General features: G+C 41.6%; 1 protein-coding gene across 15 annotated transcripts in view; it reads right to left on the minus strand.

The window, feature by feature from the left end:
• Window positions 1–19,239, minus strand: part of RBM47 (RNA binding motif protein 47) — a 237,747-nt gene that overhangs the window by 11,604 nt on the left and 206,904 nt on the right. For 14 of the 15 annotated variants that reach the window (XM_079919112.1, XM_079919113.1, XM_079919114.1 and 11 more), the window contains one exon: window positions 338–1,497. In XM_079919112.1, coding sequence (XP_079775238.1) covers window positions 338–1,466 — 1,129 coding nt within the window. In that variant the 5' untranslated portion in view covers window positions 1,467–1,497. Of the gene's footprint in view, window positions 1–337; window positions 1,498–17,755; window positions 17,829–19,239 lie in introns of all 15 variants that reach the window. The other variant, XM_079919117.1, reaches the window with a different exon arrangement.

Below are 19,239 nucleotides of genomic sequence, written 5' to 3' on the forward strand. Positions count from 1 at the left end.
ATTTCACACGTAGTTTTTAACCTAAGAGCCCAGAGCCTTGCGGACTAGCCCCACAGTAGGTAGGCCCTGGAAAGGCTGAGCGCAGGAAGAGCTTGCATGCGCCCATGATTCTACCACTCATCCCACACATACTAACGATCTGCATTTCTCTCAGTGCTGTAGAAGTGCATGCCTTAAGCGCCAGCAAAGAACAGAACCCAGAACCCACACCCAAACGAGGGTGGGTAAGGGGGTCGCCGTCCACCGGCTCGGTAAATGACAGCCACCACACCCCCGACGCCGCCCGCCCGGCAGACGCGGATCCCTGGGCCTACCCAGGCAAGGAGTCCCCACTAACCTTTCACGAAGTAGTCCCTGTTGGGCCCAATGAGCGCGTTGTAAGGGTAGCCATAGTAGGCCAGCGTGTAGGGGTCGCAGGAGTACACGTAGCTGGGCTGCTGCACCACTGCCGCCTCGGCTGCGCCGCCGCCCTTGGCCGCCTTCTGGTAGCGGGAGTACTGCTCCTTGTCCACGGGCTTGGCCAGCGTCACCTCGAGGCACGAGCCCTCCAGCTCGGTGCCGTTGAGGTTGTTCATGGCGTGCACGGCGTCCTCGCGGCTGGCAAAGTGCACGAAGGCGTAGTCGCGGATCTTCTTGACGCGCTCCACGCAGCCCGGGTTGAACTGGCCGAAGCTCTTTTTGATGGTGTCCTCGGTGGTCTCGATCATGAGGTTCCGCACGTAGAGGATCTTCACGGTCTCCATTACGTCCTCGTCCACGTCGATCTCAGGCTCGGCCCAGTCCACGGCGATCTGGTGGCCCCAAAGCTGGATGCGGCCGGGCATGAGCTTGCGGCGCGCCATGGCGGCGGCGCGGTGGCTCTCGTACTCGACGAAGGCGAAGCCGCGGTTCTTCATCTTGTCGGCCGCGCTGGCGTAGACGATCACGTCGAGCACGCCCTCCGTGACCTTGGCGATCTCCTCCAGGATCTCCTCGCGCTTCTTCATCTTGGGGATGCCGCCGATGAAGAGGCGGCAGTTGTCCACGCTGCAGCACACGCCGAGCAGGCGGCCGGGGCGGATCTCGTAGTTGTTGAGCTCACGCACGGCGCGCTTGGCCTCGTGCTTGTGGCAGTACATGACGAAGGCGTAGCCGCGGTTCTTGCCGTCGAAGTCCATCATGAGGCGCAGCTCGTAGATGCGGCCCACTACCTCGAACACGGGCACCAGCTCGTCCTCGTACACGTCGCGCGGGATCTTGCCCACGAAGACCTCGCAGCCGCGCTGCGGGTGCGGACCTTCCCAGCCGGGCGGCGGGCCGCCGTACTTGCGCTGCCCGTTCTCCTGCACCATGCTGTAGCCCGTGCGCTCCATCAGCGCCAGAAGCGCCGCCTCGTTGGGCGCGCCCGCCACGCCCTCGGGCACCTTGGCGGAGGACCCAGCGGCCGACTCGCTGCTCATGGCTGCGGTGGAATCCTCTGCGGTCATAATGTCAAAGGCATCCAAGCCCGGCGGAAACCTGGGGGAGGCAGGAGGGAGGGGGTGAGTGTGGAATCTTTACCGAGTTGAGTCAGAACTTGACTTTTTTTTTTTTTTTTCCTTTCTTTCTTCTTCAAAGCCATACAAGCAAGACTCACGCTTAACTATCAGGGGGTTGAATGAGAAATAAGATGGAGACCGCTCTAGATATGCAGCAGCCCTAAAATTGTCTCAATTGGGCAAGGTGTTTTGCAGGAAAAACCAGAAGTGACTCGGGGAAAAAAAATCAGAATGAGCAAGTACTTCCGCTTAGTCAGTAACCCAATAGCTTTGAAGCACAGAGAACCTGCTGTCATTGTTGGGGAAAACTTCACGTTCTTGCAGCAGTTGGCAACATCTTTTGCTTAATTCCTGCACTGTCAAGTCAGACTGACTTCCTTTTAGTTACAGCATTTTACCCCCTTTATTTCGTTGACAGACAAAACCTCTTTGCTTTCTTTTTTAAGACAGCCTTTTTCATTTAGGAATGGAAGGAGGGCAATGTGTTTATATTGTTAAGGAAAAAACCGAGGAGGTGTTACTGAAGATACAGAGCTGTGTGTGGAAGCTTTTTACAAGGAAGAAATGGAACACCCACATTACCAAGGACTTGTCCTGGGAACTGTGCTAAGAGCTGGTAAGTCTGATTTTTACGGTGTTGTTCCCTATTAGCAAAATTCTTGGTATGAATCATTCATGGATTTGGAATCAGTGCACAAAGAGCTAGATTAAGTTCAGGCTGGGGGACTTCTGAAGCAGCAACAACCTGTTAAACTACACTATAGTTTTCAGAGAACTGTCACATGCATTATCTTATTTGACCTTCTTAATCTCCTTTCATGGGAAGTGATATTATCATTAGTCCCAAATGTCTATGGGGAAATAGGCTCAGAGAGGTTGAGTAAATTGCTCATTTCACACAGCAAGTATCAGCTCATATCAGGACTTGATTTCAAGGTGTATGGCTCCAGATTCCATGTTCTTTCTTTGAAACCAGTGCTGAGCAACAGAACTTTCTGTGACGATGGAAAACCTGTCACTAGCCACTTGAATACTGGAGATGCAACTATTGCAGAATTTTTCATTTTACTTTAAAATTAAATAGCTACACCAGTGCAAGTCTAAATCATGCCACCTTCACTCCTATAGCATAGGGCTCATGGAAATGATTTTTTTTTTTTTTTTTTTTTTTTGCGGTACGCAGGCCTCTCACTGTTGTGGCCTCTCGCGTTGCGGAGCACAGGCTCCGGACACGCAGGCTCAGCGGCCATGGCTCACGGGCCTAACTGCTCCGCGGCATGTGGGATCTTCCCAGACTGGGGCATGAACCCGTGTGCATCATCAGGCGGACTCTCAACCACTGCGCCACCAGGGAAGCCCCGGAAATGATTTTAAGTTATGCAGTGAGATTATCACTAGGAGCTTCGTATTTTGCGTTTGTAGAGAACAGCTCTGATTAGCTTTTTAAAAAATGAAGTTTAGTTCATTTTTTTGGTCTGTGATAGTATTCAAGTAAATTCTATGGAAATTAAGAAAAATAAGAAAAAAAGTTATTCCTAATTCTCCTACCCAGTGATAGCCACAATTAAACTTTCCCATCTTTCTTTCAATAGTTTCTTTTGGAGGGTGGGAGAGGTGGAGCTGGGCTTCCAATAAATTTACATCCTGCTGCTTTACTTCATTTTAAAAGCATTCTTCCACGCTCTTAAAACTGTGAAAACATAATTTATAATAGCTGAATAAGGTTTCATCATTCAACTAAATTTTTTCCATTTTTTATCATTTAAAAAAATTTACGAGGCCAGACACTATAAAACTCTTAGAGGGAAACATAGGCAGAACACTCTATGACATAAATCACAGCAAGATCCTTTTTGACCCACCTCCTAGAGAAACGGAAACAAAAATAAACAAATGGGACCTAATGAAACTTAACAGCTTTTGCACAGCAAAGGAAACTGTAAATAAGACGAACAGACAACCCTCAGAAGGGGGGGGGGGGGAGATGATATTTGCAAATGAAGCAACTGACAAAGGATTAATCTCCAAAATTTACAAGCAGCTCATGCAGCTCAATATTTAAAAAAACAAACAACCCAATCCAAAAATGGGCAGAAGACCTAAATAGACATTTCTCCAAAGAGGATATACAGATTGCCAACAAACACATGAAAGGATGCTCAACATCACTGATCATTAGAGAAATGCAAATCAAAACTACAATGAGGTATAACCTCACACCAGTCAGAATGACCATCATCAAAAAATCTACAAACAACAAATGCTGGAGAGGGTGTGGAGAAAAGGGAACCCTCTTGCACTGTTGGTGGGAATGTAAATTGATACAGTCACTATGGAGAACAGTATGGACATTCCTTAAAAAACTAAAAATAGAACTACCATATGACCCAGCAATCCCACTCCTGGGCATATACCCAGAGAAAACCATAATTCAAAAAGACACATGCACCCCAATGTTCACTGCAGCACTATTTGCAATAACCAGGACATGGAGGCAACCTAAGCGTCCATCGACAGGTGAATGGATAAAGAAGATGTGGCACATATATACAATGGAATATTAGTCATAAAAAGAAACGAAATTGAGTTATTTGTAGTGAGGTGGATGGACCTAGCAACTGTCATACAGAGTAAAGTAAGTCAGAAAGAGAAAAATAAATACCATATGCCAACAGATATATATGGAATCTAAAAAAAAAAAAAAGGTTCTGAAGAACCTAGGTGCAGGCAGGAATAAAGACGGAGACGTAGAGAATGGACTTGAGGACATGGCGAGGGGGAAGGGTAAGCTGGGACGAAGTGAGAGAGTGGCATGGACTTATATATACTACCAAACGTAAAATAGATAGCTAGTGGGAAGCAGCCGCATAGCACAGGGAGATCAGCTAGGTGCTTTGTGACCACCTAGAGGGGTGGGATAGGGAGGGTGGGAGGGAGACGCAAGAGGGAGGAGATATGGGGATACATGTAAAGCAATTATACTCCAATAAAGATGTTAAAAAAAATTTTCCTACTGGGAATTCTACATAAGGATATTAAGGGAAATTTCAAGGATAATTAAGGTAAGTTTGATCATTTAAAGAAAACAAAACAAAACAAAATATAGGGACACAACAGAAGATATTTGCCCATTGGCCAACCAATACTTCTTTGGTTCATTTGCTGTAACATCAAGGGGCAGTACAGTTTAGCAGTGGTCCCCAACCTTTTTGGCGACAGGGACCAAGTTCGTGGAAGACAATTTTTCCACGGATGGGGTGGGGGTGGGGGATGGTTCCTGGATGATTCAAGCGCATTACATTTATGGTACACTTTATTTCTATTATTATTACATTGTGATATATAATGAAATAATTACACAACTCACCATAATGCTGATAGGAGGAGGAGCTCAGGTGGTAATGTGAACTAAGGGGGGCAGCTGTAAATACAGACGAAGCTTCGCTCGCCCACCCGCCGCTCACCTCCTGCTGTGCGGCCAGGTTCCTAACAGGCCAGGGACCGGTACCTCAGAGGCTGGGGACCCCTGCAGTTTAGTGGGTCAGTGACTGGCCACTGGAGCCAGAATGCGTGGTTGTGTGTGAATCCTAGCTCTAACACTTCCTAGTTGTATGACCTGGAGCAAGGATATTCAGCTACCCCATGCCTCAGTTTCCCTATCTATAAAATGGGAATGATGACAGTAGTATTAACTTTGTTGAGTTTAGAGAAGTGAGTTAATACATACAAAGCACTTTGAACTATGCCTGGAACATTGTAAATGCTCAAGAAATGTCAGTTATTATTCTTCATCCAAACTTCTGGGTAAAACTTCAGACCAATTCTTTCAGTTTTAGAGTAATTTTGACACTTTCTCAGTTCTTTAAAAACATCTGTTTGATACGGCTTCTATTCTTATTTTTAATTTGCTTTGCTCTTCAACTGCTTGAAGGCTGGTTTGGGAACATATCCAGTTATCATGAAGCCTTTTTTCTGGTATAAATTTGAAAATATACATCAGTTCCTGTAGTTTCAAGTTGAAGCAGAAATTTCAATATCAAATTTGAACATGAAGATCTTTCCCTCCTTCCAAAAGGAAGATAAGGATATATTCTTAAGAAGATTATCTGTACAAACACATATGCATTTATAATCTGTGACCTGGGAAGCAAATGCCAGGTACATATATAAACATATATGAGGGAATTCAAGATCTTACATAGTTGTCCTACATAAAACAGTGACTAAAGTCCAAAGGAATAGTCCTTATCGCTCTCCTGAGAGATGTGGAGTTGACTTTTTATTTCCCTAAAATTGTACTTTGAAACTACCATTTAACACAAAAAAAGTTGTATAACAGTCAGGCTAGAGGAGTCATTCCCAATTCCAGCCCCATTAATTTCACCAAAAATTCTGCTGCTTTCAGTAACATATCATCTCTTTTAAAATAGTTATAGCTTATTTTCCTATATCTGCGAGCCAAGAAAAGCCTTTTTTTCCTGAGCTTTCATCATCTGGAATAAGTGAATCATGTTACTGGCCCCCTTTCCCTTTTTTCTTTGGCCACTAACAAGTTCAGGATTGACTTTGTCACTTTAGTTTTGTAATTGTATAGGACATCACAACACACTCTCAGGTTCATCTAATCGTGGCTATTGGTTCATTTTTTTTAGTCTTCTATATCCCCAGTGCCATGAATTTAGCTATGTATATTATTCATCTTACTGTTTTCATGTCCTTGGAAGCCATCTCACATAATTTTGGCATTAGGAGAGGAATAAATGCACATATATGTGAATATATATATATATATATATAAAATTTGCATGAGCTATAAATTAATGTAGTGTTTAAAAGAACTATTTTTTACACTAACTACAAACACTAGCATAAAAACAACTGAGAACCACAATGAGATACCACTTTGCATCCACTAGCATGCCTATTATAACCAACCAAACATAGAAACTAACAAAAAACCAAAATAAGTGTTGGCAAGAATGTAGAAAAATTGTAACCCTTGTGCATTGCTGGTGGGAATGTAAAATGGTGCAGCTACTATGGAAAACTGTATTGTGGTTCCTCAAAAAGGTAACAATTATCATATGATCCACCAATTCCACTACTGGGTATATAACCAAAAGAACTGAAAACTGGGACTCACACAGATATTTGTACACCAATGATCATAACAATATTATTCACAGTAGCCAAAAGGTAGAAACAACCCAAAAGTCCATTGACACATGAATGGACAAACAAAATGTGGCATGTATACTCAGTGGAATACTATTCAGCCTTAAAAAGGAAGGAAATTCTCACACATGCTGCAGCATGGATGAACCATGAAGACATCCTAAGTGAAATAAGCCAGACACAAAAGGACAAATATTATATGATTCCACTTAGATGAAGTACCTAAACAGTCAAAGTCATAGAGATAGAAAGTAGAATGGTGGTTGCCAGGAGCTGGAGGGAGGGAGAATGGGGAATTAGTGTTTATGGAGTTTCAGTGAAGGATGATGAGAAAGTTCTAGAGATGGCTGGTGGTTATGGCTGCACACCAATGTGAATGTACTTAATGCCACTGAACCGGACACTTAAAAACAGGTAAAACGGTTAACTTTGTTATGTATATTTTAACACACACACACACACTAAAAAAAAAAAAAGAGTGAGAAAGCTCAGAGATGCAAAAAGAATTAAAAGATTCCATAAAATTAGGATTTCATTAGAGGCCATTTAAAAATGGTACATTCGGGCTTCCCTGGTGGCGCAGTGGTTGAGAGTCCGCCTGCCAATGCAGGGGACACGGGTTCGTGCCCCGGTCCGGGAAGATCCCACATGCCTTGGAGTGGCTGGGCCCGTGAGCCTGTGCGTCCGGAGCCTGTGCTCCGCGATGGGAGAGGCCACAACAGTAAGAGGCCTGCGTACCACACACACACAAAAAAAAAGGTACATTCAATAAAACCTTATGGGCTACGAACTCCATTCTTCTCGTCTTTATAAGATAATATACCACAGTTAAATAAATTACATGGTGTGCTGTTCAATGAGTTTTCAAGGCCAAAGGCATAGATATGTGAAAGATATATGGTTTATTTAATGCCTTAAAAAAGGGGAACTATATGGCATTAGCCGTATGATCCTTCTGTCAGAGATGAAACAGAAAACTTAAGACAATTAGACATGCTTTAGACCAGGGCTTGGTGAACTGTGCCATGGGCCAAATATAGCCTGCCATTTGTTTTTGTAAATAAAATTTTATTGGAACACATACATACTCGTTTTTTTTTTTTTTTTGAAGATGGTTGCTTTTGCAGTACAGTGGTAGGGCTGACTAATTCAGACAGAGATTGCATGGCCCATAAAGGCTAAAATGTTTACTCTCGGGCTTCCCTGGTGGTGCAGTGGTTGAGAGTCCGCCCGCCGATGCAGGGGAAACGGGTTCGTGCCCCGGTCCGGGAGGATCCCACATGCCGCGGAACGGCTGGGCCCGTGAGCCGGGGCCGCTGAGCCTGCGCTCCGCAGTGGGAGAGGCCACAACAGTGACAGGCCCGCGTACCGCAAAAAAAAAAAAAAAAAATGTTTACTCTCTGGTCAGGTACAGTAAAAGTTTGCCAACCTCTGCTCTAGGAGATGTGCAGAGAACATCAATGAGACTAAGTAACAGAGATTCCTATTGCTAAGTATTACAGTCACTTTTCCCTCTGTTTCCTATGCTGAGCAGTGACTTAATTTCAGGACAAAGTTTTAAGTTCTAACATATTTTAAAGAGTCTTCTTGAGCTGCCTTCCCACCCTCATTCTAAGCTGTTTTCCATTTAACTACATGGTCAAATTTGTGAGGCCTAGAAGAAGAGACATCTGGTAAAGACTGTTGGCTCAGCTCCTAACACTTTTATGTGAACAATTTCTTAAGATTTTAAAAGTGACACAAACACAGAAGAGTTTGTGTTCATTTATTCATTCATTCTGCAGATATTTACTGAGCACCTACTATGTGCCAGATACCTGTGGACCTCATCCTCACGGAGCTTACCTTGAACCCACAGTGTGGCTTAGAGTCTGTACCACAGCTGCACTAAGTTAACTCTCACCATTGGGCTGAAATGATCCATGCAAAGCTCTGAGTGCTGAACCTAGCACCAAGTGCTCAAGAAATGTCAGCATAAGAAATCTGAACTTAGAAAAAGAAAAAGATATATGAACTTGAGGTAAGACTCTTACCCCTATGTAGGATTCTTGTGTTTATAGGGAAATAAGCAAGAGGTATTACGCCAGCCAACTTTAAACCAGTCAGAATGAGAAGCCTAGCTTGTGAGTTCTGGTGTAGACGGGCATATCAGAGCCTCCCAGATTCTGTTCACTGCAGGTAAGCTGTCTGGCAGTGTGATTCTCCATTGGTGATGTGGCTCAGGCGTCCAAGTGTAAGCCTGTTTCTCACCTAACCCTTGGCTACAGCAGTTTGCAAGAGGCTCTTCAGAAAGAACCTGAAGAGACTTGCTGCATTGGATGCAAATGGTGTAGTCGTTCACAAGGATGCCAGATCCCCTGAGGCAGGACCCTCCCAACACAGAGCCAAGCTGGCACACACTAAAAACGCTTTAGTCTTCATTGAAGGCTGCTTGCATTAAACAAACATGGCAGTATATTCAAAACAAATCATTTATTCACAGTTTGGCATGTAAAACAGAGGAGAATATACTTTCAAATCAAGCTATTATTATTCTGAACTATTAGCTAGAATTTTTGTTGTCTTTATTTTAGGTTGAGTTTGAGCTTGTTGGGGTAACGTAACATTTTGGGGTTAACTCAGACTTAAACTAGAAATCATCAAGGATCTGAATTCCCTTAGTACCAGTTTAGAGTACATTTCAGTAAGATTTTAACTTTGAAGTGGACTTTTTTTTTGGCTGCACTGCGGGGCCTGCGGGATCTTAGTTCCCCCACCAGGGATTGAAACTGGGCCCCCGGCAGTGGAAGCGTGGAGTCTTAACCACTGGACCGCCAGGGAATTCCCTGAAGTGGGACATTTTAGAGGGCAAGGGATAACACTGTAAACACTGTACTGGGAAATATTTCCAGTGTTTACCAACCAGTCTTAGGATCAAAAATGAGCATGAGTTTACTCTAGAATTATGCAAACTACCAGTGAGCTTTGGTTCACAGGTGTGTGTTGTGTGTGTGTGTGTGTGTGTTTAATAGGCAATTTGGAATTGGAATTCTTGGAAGAGTTTTATTCGCTGACCAACGGACACACTGCAATTTGAAGTTAATATTCAGTGGTGAGCAGTGTCTTCCAGCACTAGATGGAATTTAATCCAGTAGAAGGTTTTCGAATGTATTTATCCCAGAGGTAATTCTATCTCTGTTTGCAGTTAGAGTTCTATTCTTAATGTCCCCTTATTTATACCATAAAATGTTTGTCTTTACTAATAGTCACTTCTTAGGCATGACCTCAAATACACAATGTGTAGATATAATAAAACATATGCCATTCTGGTTAAGAGCACAGACTTTGGAGTTGAAGAAATAGGAGTTCAGATCATGAATGTGCCACTTACTCGCCATGTCACATGAGGCTTCATGTCTACATCTCTAAGATAGTGCTAGTAATAGCACCCATTTCAGAGTATTGGTTCCAAGATCAAGTGACATTTAGTGCCACACATCAGGGGGAACAGAATCGAAGACCAGCTTCTGCAAAAAGTTTCCAAGATTTGGCCTCACGCTGAGCAGTTATCTTACTGCTCCGGTGTCAAGTTACCACCACCCATTAGAGTAAACATCAGAGAGCACACTCCCACCACCAAGCCGGCCTCTGGCATGGGGACATTTCTGTTACCTCAGTCTGAACGTGTAAAAGAAGTCCTGCTCAAACTGGAGGCAGAACACTTGGAATTTACCTGGGGTCCCACACAGTAAGCTGAAGACTGAAGCCTGGTCTCTTTTTTTTTTTTTCTTTTCTATCTCAGCCGGCAACCTTGTGCTATTTGAAGGCACGATCCTTGGGAGACACAAAACTCCTCCCATGGCTCTCTTTTATTTAGGGAAAATTCTGGAAGGATAAAGAGGCACTAGAATAATGACATTCTGGGCCATTCCTTCTGTCGGGTCCTGGCTAATCTGAGAAGAGTTAATTGTATTGTTGCTTAAGTTGTATTGATGCTTGTACAGATTTTGTTACGGCAAGGCGCATCATTCAGTGAATGACTGATAAACAGATGAAAGCCAAGAGGCTCACTTTTCCCAGGCATTTCTATCAGCACATCCCTGAAAATAAGGCATTTGGCTGTGGGTTCCCAAGGACGCTGGCTGTGTACCAGGAGACGGGTAGCACCACCCACTCCAGAGAGGTGGCGTGGGGGAATTTTCTTTGGGGCTTTGGCAGCACATAAATACTCATTAAGAATCGGCTATCCGGTTCCCTTTAAATAAGCATTACACACGTATACTTTTTCTCAACAGGTTAATGGGATAAGGCTGAAAACAATGAACCTGCAAATGTGGCCACATCTGTCTACTGGATTTTCTCAAGCTCTGAACAAGCAGTAGGAGGGACTTCTAGTTTTACCCCTTATCTTGGCTCTTTTGACCTACACCTTTGAGGGATCTGGCTCAGAACAGAAAGGATGACTGCCAGACAGATACCGGAGAGGAGGAGGAGAGCAGCGATGGCTTGTATCATAATAGTAGCTTGAATTTATAGTATAGTGTTTGGCAACTCATAAAATTCTTTCACGTACATAATCTAATATCCTAAAATCCCAGAACTTGAGCTGCAAAGGAACCTTGGGTATCATTTAATCCAAAGTTTCTGAACTTCATTCCCTACTGCCATTTTGGGTGTGATAATTCTTTGTTTTGGGGGGCTGTCCTGTGCACTGTAGGATGTTTCATAGCATCTCTGCCCTCTACCCTCTACATGCCCACACCCCCTCCATGCGTGACAACCAAAAATGTCTCCTTGGGGGGCAGAATTGCTCCCTGTTGAGAATTACTGATCGAGTCTATCTTGGAGTTTTAAACAGATTATACACTTACACATGGGAGGTACTAATTAAATAGTAGCACCTCCACACTCAGCATGGCCTTGATGTCTTGATCTGGCTCTTCCTGTCAAGGCTGTCAAGACTGAGAACTGCGCAACATTTTTCAAAGGTCCAAGGTAGTGTTTTTTTGTTACCAAACTACTCATTTAATTTGGTGGAAAACCTATCAATTTTATTTTTCAACGCAAAGAACTACCACCATAAAGCTCTATCACACTGATTCTGTCGTCAAACTGATTTGTCATCCAGCAAACTGACAGGCCTGGGTCACACAAATACCACTTCTGCAGTCAGGCTAAGGATCTGCCAAGCTATAGAAATGCCTCATTAAATTCAGACCCCTCTGCTTCGTGGACATGTGAAAACCGCTGACAATCCGGTTTTTAAGACTTAGACCTTTCTCTGGTGTCACTGCTCATTTCTAATTATGTAGAAAGCTTCACTGAAGATTCAGAGTTGTGGGCTTCCCTGGTGGCGCAGTGGTTGAGAGTCCGCCCGCCGACGCAGGGGACGCGGGTTCATGCCCCGGTCCGGGAAGATCCCACATGCCGCGGAGCGGCTGGGCCCGTGAGCCATGGCCGCTGAGCCTGTGCTCCGCAATGGGAGAGGCCACAACAGTGAGAGTCCCGCGCACCAAAAAAAAAAAAAAGATTCAGAGTTGTGGGCTGCCCTGGTGGCACAGTGGTTAAGAATCCACCTGCCAATGCAGGGGACACGGGTTCGAGCCCAGGTCCGGGAGGATCCCACATGCCGCGGAGCAACTAAGCCCGTGTGCCACAACTACTGAGCCCACGTGCCACAACTACTGAGCCCACGTGCCACAACTACTGAAGCCCGCGTGCCTAGAGCCCGTGTTCTGCAGTAAGAGAAGACACTGCAATGAGGAATCTGCGCACCACAACGAAGAGCAGCCCCCGCTCGCTGCAACTAGAGAAAGCCCACGCACAGCAACGAAGACCCAACGCGGCCAAAAATAAATAAATTAAAAAAAAAAAAAGATTCAGAGTTGTCTTTTTTAAAGACACACTATGAACAATCACTGTAAATGTGCTCCTGGAACACAGTCAATTTACTGATACTAAAATCAACCTCTGTACCCCTTAGGCAGAAGGCAATGAACTGATGAAATAGATGATCAAACAATATTTGTGTATGTGTTCATTCATTCAATCAAACACTTGCTGATTGAAGTGACTGAACACTTGCTGTATGCCAGGCCATGCTAGGTGCTTGGCGATACAGTGGTGACTACTGCACAGTCCTTGGGGTTCCTAGTCTAGCAAGGGTGGACAAAGGAGGGAGAGGAGGGAGAGCAGAGCAAACATCCTGAGCAAAGATGGGCAGCCACTTAAGATTATTTAACCCTAGGAGGACACATATGTTCTTTCAATTAACATTTTATTGAGTGCCGAAGGTATGACAGTGCCTTTATAAAGTATACAAGCAACAATGAACCATGGGTCAAAACAGAACCCAAGGAGTGACCCAGCTATAACAGGTGGACAAGGACTGAAAATCTGCACATCTGGTTTAATTACATTTAGAGACAGATGGAAATTCTGCAAGGTGAAGCTCCCCTTATCCTCCTACACTTAAAGTTACATTATCATATATCGCATTACTGTGAACATAATACCCGATGATGTCGTAGTGGAATGAATTAATTAAAATCATGAAAATCAAAATCAATTTTATTGAGCATCTTTATAAGCCAAACACTCTGCTGACTGCCATCATTTAGCACAGTGAGATGATTTCAGGCATGTCTAGCATTTCTGGAAATGTGGCTGGAGAGTGTATTTTACTTACATGCTACGAAGAGAGTGGCATAAAAGACAATAGATGACTTAAATGCAATCCTCCCTGGAGGGAAGGAGATGGGCCACAAATAATCAAAGAATTTCCATAACGTATGGTTTAAAAACTCTTGAGTTAATGATAGCTACGATTTTTGAGCAATTATTATGTGCATAAGTCACCTTAAGGAAGTTATTTGATTTTTTGTGACATCCCTATGAGATGAAGTTTAAAATGCAGGCTCTAGAGCAGGGGATCAGCAAACTACAGCCAGAGGGCCAAATTCAACCCTGTGGCTGTTCTTATAAAGTTTTGTTGGAATGTAGCCATGCCCATTTGTTTACATATTGTTTACAGCTGCTTTCATGCTACAATGGCAGAGTTGAACTGCTGCAGCAGAGACTAGTGTGGTCCACGAAACCTAAAATATTTACTGTCTGGCGCTTTATAGAAGAAGACCTGGTCTAGGGTCAGATTTCCTGGGTTTGAGCCCTAGTTCTTTAACTATGGAGCTGTATGACATTGGTTAAGTTATTTAAAGTCTTCGTTCCGCACCACCCTCATCTGCAAAATGAAACTGGTGGTAATAATAATCACTATCTCAGGGCGTCACTGTGAGGAATAAATTACACAATATATACCAAGTGCTTAGGACAAAACCAAGTATATACTAAGGGTTTGATAAATGTTGGCTATTATTGCCTCCTTTTTAAAGATCAGGAGCTCGAGGCTCAGAGCAATCAAATAACTTACCCAAGACCACTCAGAATTGAAATTTAGCTGATGACAAAGTCCAAGCTCTTCCTACCACGGTACTCTGCCTTTGCTATTTTCTTAGTAATAGGAGAGTTAGGGATAGCCAGTGTTAACGGAATAAAAACAATATCAAGGAGAGATGGACATTGGTTAACAGAGTTGAAGGGAAACTCAAGCACAGATCCACAGCAAAACTGTTGGAAAACCATTCCTTTCTACCAAATGCCTCACTGCACCTCCCACCCTCCCCACTCCTCTTCAGAGAGTTCTACAAACTGTTCCATAGCCTATTTCTGGCCCTTTATAAAGTAGTTAATAGGTTCAAATGATAATTTTTAGACTTAAAAAAAATCTATTGAATTAAATTCTTAAATGGAAATGTTTAGGGACTAGAATTCACATAATCCAAATGTTTTAAGTGAGAATATGGGACCACGATGTGGCAGTGGGATGGGCTTACCCAACCCAGGCTCTGGAGTCAGACTGCCTGGCTTATACCCTGGCTCCACCGCTTGAGAAACAAGTGTCATCACACCAGTCACTTTAATCTTTGTGAGCCTCAGTTTCACCATCTATAAAATGGTAATAATATACCTCACACTGTTGTGAAGATTAAATGATAATGCATATAAAGCACTTAGAAAAGTACTTGGCTATATTAAATGCTCAAATTGACTACATTTTATATTCTCATATCCTATATAATTTTTAAATTATTATTATTTCAGTTGGGCAAAATAGCAGACGTTTTTCAAGGATGTTCTCTTGGGAGAGAACTATATAGCCACAGCTTAGAATCACGAATTTTCTGCTTGACAATTTAATTTTAAAAGCTAAAGAATCTGAGGGAATTTACTCCCAGATTTTTGTGGATAAACTGGAAGGGAACTTCTATAGCTATTATGTTCTATATTTATATAGGAAAATGCTTTGAGACATTGTAAATGTGAAATGTTATAATGATGCATTTTTAAAGCTAATGATTATGCCAAAAGCAAACACTATGTTCTTTTTGATATTTGTTCAATTGTGTATTATATTCTTTTTATCACTACTTAGTATACCTACACTAATGCTTTGTGTCTACCCATTGAATGTAGTAGTAAATATTGTTTATTAACTATGATATATTCAAATTACCACTGCAAGTTTAAGAAAGTTACCTGGGAATAATATTCACAGAAAAACTTTATGTGCCAGCATTGGAATATATGAACTGGTAGTTTGATGAATGGTTATTTTTATTATAAAAATATTCTTTAGTTTGCAAAGGGATTTATAATAGAGTTCCTTTAGATAGGAAGTCCCCTATGTCATCTAGAATATGATTCAAGTTATTACAAAATCGATCTCTCTCTCTATATATATATCTTTCCTGTATATACCTTCCCTATACTGATATATACCTACAAACTATGCCAAAGTATCAGCCCCATTTTCTTGATGGAGAAACTGGATGATCATGTGCTTAAGCTCAAGATCACAATTACACAGTGATAAAATTGGAATTATAATTTAATAAAGGAACCTTATCTTTGGGATGATAGTCTCTAGTTTAACTTCTGTTTGACAATAGAGTCCATTTATATTCAAGACAAAATCTGGGCAGTCCAAATAGAGTAGAGATCCAGATATCTATAGCTTTTTAAAAATTCTAAAATTTGTGTGTAAAGAATATTTTTCATTTGCTTACTTTCTTGAATTTATGCCAAAACAGATTTAGAAAGTGAACTTTCCCAAACATAAGCTTACACAGTCTTTATGATGATGTGTAAATGCTCTTCCTTTCCTCCAATTTCAAACTATATTTGCAAGTAATAATATAGTCTATTATTACTATGCCATATTATACATGAGTACATACTCTATGGGATATGTTCTTATATTACCTTCTGGTGGTATGTCAAATAGTAGTCTATAAGAATATCATAGGTCTCTTTGTAAGAAAAATGACAAATTGTCTGTTCTGAAACAAAGACTCTGAAATAGAGTGACATAGTCAAACATTAGCTTCAGTTTTAGGTGTGACCTTCTGATTTTGTTTGGTTAACATTAGTCATTTCAGTTCTGACTATGAAAAAATATCTGCTACCACAGAAAAAAACCAGATCCTGTTTAATGTTGATGTCCTTGTATTTCATTGCCAAGTATCCCAAGGCAATAGTTACAGTGAAATAGCATTTGGCCAGAAATACTCTCAATGCTGAATAAGCCATGGGTTACTTTCTTCTACAAATGTTTAAGTTGAATGCGGGTTATTTTTGAAATTAAAAATATTTTTAAATACCAAAACAATACGACTATAATAGGCTCTTTGTGAGAAAAAAAATATAAAAGAAAGTAAACTTTATAGTGGGAGGCAAAGACGATATGCATGAAAATGAAACTTTAAACTAACCCCCAAATTATATTTTTTTATTCATTACATGTTTAAATATTACTCTCCCTTTACTACCTTTGGTCTTCCTCTGGTGATATTTGGTTTATTATTATTATTTTGCATACAGTGAGAAACGAAAATGATAGTTTAAAGAACAGGTCCTTCTAGCAAAAGTATGGCTAAAATTAAACCCTAATACTCAGTAGCTTAATTCTTATTATAAAAACTTGGACTCTATTAGAAATGGGGCCATCGGAGAGAGGTCCCTTTATAACAGAAAAAGTCAAATTCACTTTCTATTATGAAGTGATTTTAGACATTTTAGGCTATTTCCACTTTCTTCTACACTGTTTGAAATGTATTAGAAAAATTAAAAGAATATGGTTTATCTCATTAGGTATAATTGAAGCTTTTCAAAGGCAGGGACCTTTATTTTGGTATCCCCAGTGCCTAGCACTGAATGAAAAAATATTTCAATAAAGGAAAAAATTAATGAAAGAACCAGTGAATGAGCACTGCCTTTTATAAGAAACATGGTAGGATAAAGCTACAAAAAGAATTTTAATATTATGTATAACTACCAGTAAATTGCTCTGGATATGTTTTTCTATTTATACTTATCTATTTATTTAACTTTTGTGGTTTACCTGCATTTGGAACTGTGTACAAATAGCCATGCCAAGTACTGTCCAGGGTCTGTCGACATAATCAGAAGGAGCACACTGAAGAATGGATAGGTCAGCTTTGGTACAGGAGCTGGCATTTCTAATACACAGTTCAGGCATCAGCAGTGTCAAGGGGAAAAGCCCCGCCAACCATTGATTGATGGACTATATCGAAGGCTCCCTAGACACTTCTTGGTAAAGCAGGCACTGGTCAGGCAGCTGGAGAACTTCCATGACTTTTTTTTTTGCCTGAGCCGATATGCTTAGCTTCTACTGTATTGTCTCAGGGATGTGGTAGAGATTTTCTGCCGCCACAAGGAAATAGGCACACAGACAGTGCCTGACCATGAAGGCAGTTTCCATATGCTCTCTTATGTGCAGGTGTTTTGAAAGGTTGGGTGTTACACTGCTTCAGCTCACACAATGGGATAGGGTCCTTTTCTCTCTGGTATTTCCCTGCTCCCGAGCAGTTCTCTACCATGCAGTAGTGGGTCTTAATGACGTGGAAGAGAAATCACAAACTAATCTGATACTGAATAGAATACAGAAGTTCACAAATGTCTATGTAGGAAATCTCCAAGCTTCTTGATCCAGTAGTGTCACTTACCTATCTGTCTTGCCACACAGGCAAGCAACCTCTTGTTCAGCAGGGAAAAAGTGGAGAAGCAGCACTGGGACCTCTGGTTTTAGGGGAGAAAAAAAATCACTATTGCCGTCTTTCCTCCTTATTCATATTTCTTCATAATTTCTTTTTCTTAATTATTTTTTTCTCTTTCTCATCTTAAATTCTCATTTAATATCCCTGGTTTTCAAATGTAAATACCTGGTTACTAAGTACCCCAGAGTAACTTATAGGAATAAAGTACTACTGATGCTACTGATTAGTAGCTGTTTGCTTTAATCCTTGTTTAAATAACACACACACACACACCCCCCACTTTTTACCGGGTATTCACCACTTGAACAAAATGTAGTAATATATGGTTTTAAACTAGGGAAAGGAAGAGAGTTTCTCAATTACAAATTATTTAAATACTAAGTTGCTAATTTTTTCAAGGTAGAATTTGCAGAGTTTTTTTTTTGGTGGGGCGGGCATAGGGAAGTTGCTCTATTCTTAGGAAAGATATTTATTAAAAGAAGGAGAAGAAAAGAGGATGGAGGGGAAGGAGAACCAGTTTTCCCAGTCTCTATAATTTAACTAGGCAGTTAAAGTTAACTGGAAATTTACATAAAAGTTACATAGAATATAAAAGTTATACAGAAAGCAGAACTTAGTTAAAGAAACTCATGAAATATAGACTGAAATTTAAGGATGGAAATGAACAGAAAATATATCTCCAGAGTTTTCCTGAACCTAGGGCATTTAGAATAAAACGGTCAAGTGTCAGGAAGCTTATGATTTTTCAGGTATAATAAACTCCTGGGACTATTGCTGGAGATGTAATTGCTGTTCACGTCTCACGCAGTCTGTACTTTCCTTGTGTGCACTTGGAGTTAATATTTCTATTGAAAACTTAGCATACCAGCAAAAACGCCCCTGATTTACGCTAGTCATTTATTCTCAGTCTCACAGGGAAATACTGGATATTCTTTGAGTTAATAAAGTATGAAATGATTTTAATGCTTCAAGGGAAATATACTACACCAGTCTTGCAAACTGTTTTTAGAAAGTGTGGCTTAGCTTATCCCACCTGACGTCAGAAAACTTAATAAGCTTAGTTATTTCCTTTTTCTCTAAGTCGCCTTTTATGGTAAAGAGAAGATGAGGACCCAGAGCAGCAAACAGTTTATGTCTGTAAACCAGCCCCCATGAAAAACAAGAGGGGACTGACTGGGTCACAGTGTGTTTCTCATAGGTCCTGAAGTCAGAGTCTTAGTAGATAAACAGTAATTTATTTGAGATTTGGATGCCCAACTGCCAATACTGGGTTCTAATGTTGAGGATCTAATTCATGTGCAGAATCCTGCAACTATGAGTTATGTGAGTGGGGCGATGTTATCTCCAAGCCTGTCAGAGCAGTGAGTGCAGGGCAGACCTTTGGTCCTGGTGATACTGGCAGCTTACACCGCCTGGTAGTTTCTTCTTCTCAA

Source organism: Stenella coeruleoalba (assembly GCF_951394435.1).
Source record: "Stenella coeruleoalba genome assembly, chromosome: 4".
Taxonomy (NCBI): domain Eukaryota; kingdom Metazoa; phylum Chordata; class Mammalia; order Artiodactyla; family Delphinidae; genus Stenella; species Stenella coeruleoalba.